The 1,024-nt window shown below is 49.0% G+C and overlaps 1 protein-coding gene across 1 annotated transcript in view; it reads right to left on the bottom strand.

Annotated features, from left to right (window-relative positions):
• Positions 1 to 495, bottom strand: part of LOC106303478 — a 1,760-nt gene extending 1,265 nt beyond the window's left edge. Inside the window, exon 1 of the mRNA XM_013739736.1 lies at positions 64 to 495. Within this exon, the coding sequence (XP_013595190.1) occupies positions 64 to 495 (432 nt within the window). The remainder of the gene's footprint in view (positions 1 to 63) is intronic.
• Positions 496 to 1,024: the final 529 nt, after the last annotated feature.

Below are 1,024 nucleotides of genomic sequence, written 5' to 3'. Positions count from 1 at the left end.
GGGGGGGGGGGGGCCCATAGGTCGAGCTTGGGAGCTTGTAGAGAGCCAGTCATCATCCCAGACCTTGATGCTATCTCCATTGCCTACTATCCATCCCAAACCCTGTCTGAGCACTTCACGCCCTGCCATGATTCCTCGCCACCCGTGGGAGGATGACTTTGCAATAGTGCAGTTAAGGATATCTGCATCCATACAGTATTTGTTCAGCAGGGTTTGTCCGAGAAGGGAGTCAGGATGCTTCAGTAGTCGCCATGTTATTTTAGCAAGGAGAGCATCATTGAACGTCTCTATCTCCTTGAACCCGAGACCACCAGACCTCTTAGGAAGCGTTAGTTTGTCCCATGAAACCCAAGCCATTTTCCTAAGTTCTGGTTTGACATCCCTCCAGAACCTTGTTAGTACTGATTGGATCTGTTTACCCAAGGATTTGGGGAGCTTAAAGCAAGTTATAGCGTAGGTGGGCATCGCTGCCAACACTGCTTTCAGTAGCACCATCTTCCCCGCGCCTGACAGGAACCGTGTAGACCAACCATGAGATCACTGACGGATCATGTCTACAATATTCGCAAAGATATCTCTCTTTTTACGGCCAAAATGCTCCGGAAGACTGAGATACTTTCCAATTCCTCCTTCTGAAGATATATCCAACGCAGTCTTAACTCTAGTCTTTGCATCAGGATGGGTTTTAGACGAGAATGTGATCACTGACTTTGCTCGGTTTATACATTGGCCCAAGGCTGCCTCATATTTGCTGAGGATAGAGGTGAGGGCCGAGCAGCTACCGGAGTCTGATTTACCGAAGAACATGGTGTCATCGGCAAATAGGAGATGGTTGATTGGCGGGCATGCTCTAGCGACCTTGATATCAGGGAGAGTTCCATCTTGCAAAGCATTATTGCACAGTCCCGAGAGAATCTCTATACAGAGTATAAAGAGGTACGGAGAGAGTGGGTCACCTTGTCGGAGGCCTCGAGACGGGTTGACTCTGCCTTGTAGGCTCCCGTTGATAAGGAAGGAGTAGGAA

Source organism: Brassica oleracea, chromosome C7 (genome assembly GCF_000695525.1).
Source record: "Brassica oleracea var. oleracea cultivar TO1000 chromosome C7, BOL, whole genome shotgun sequence".
Classification (NCBI taxonomy): Eukaryota; Viridiplantae; Streptophyta; class Magnoliopsida; order Brassicales; family Brassicaceae; genus Brassica; species Brassica oleracea.
This window is presented reverse-complemented; position numbering and strand designations above follow the sequence as displayed.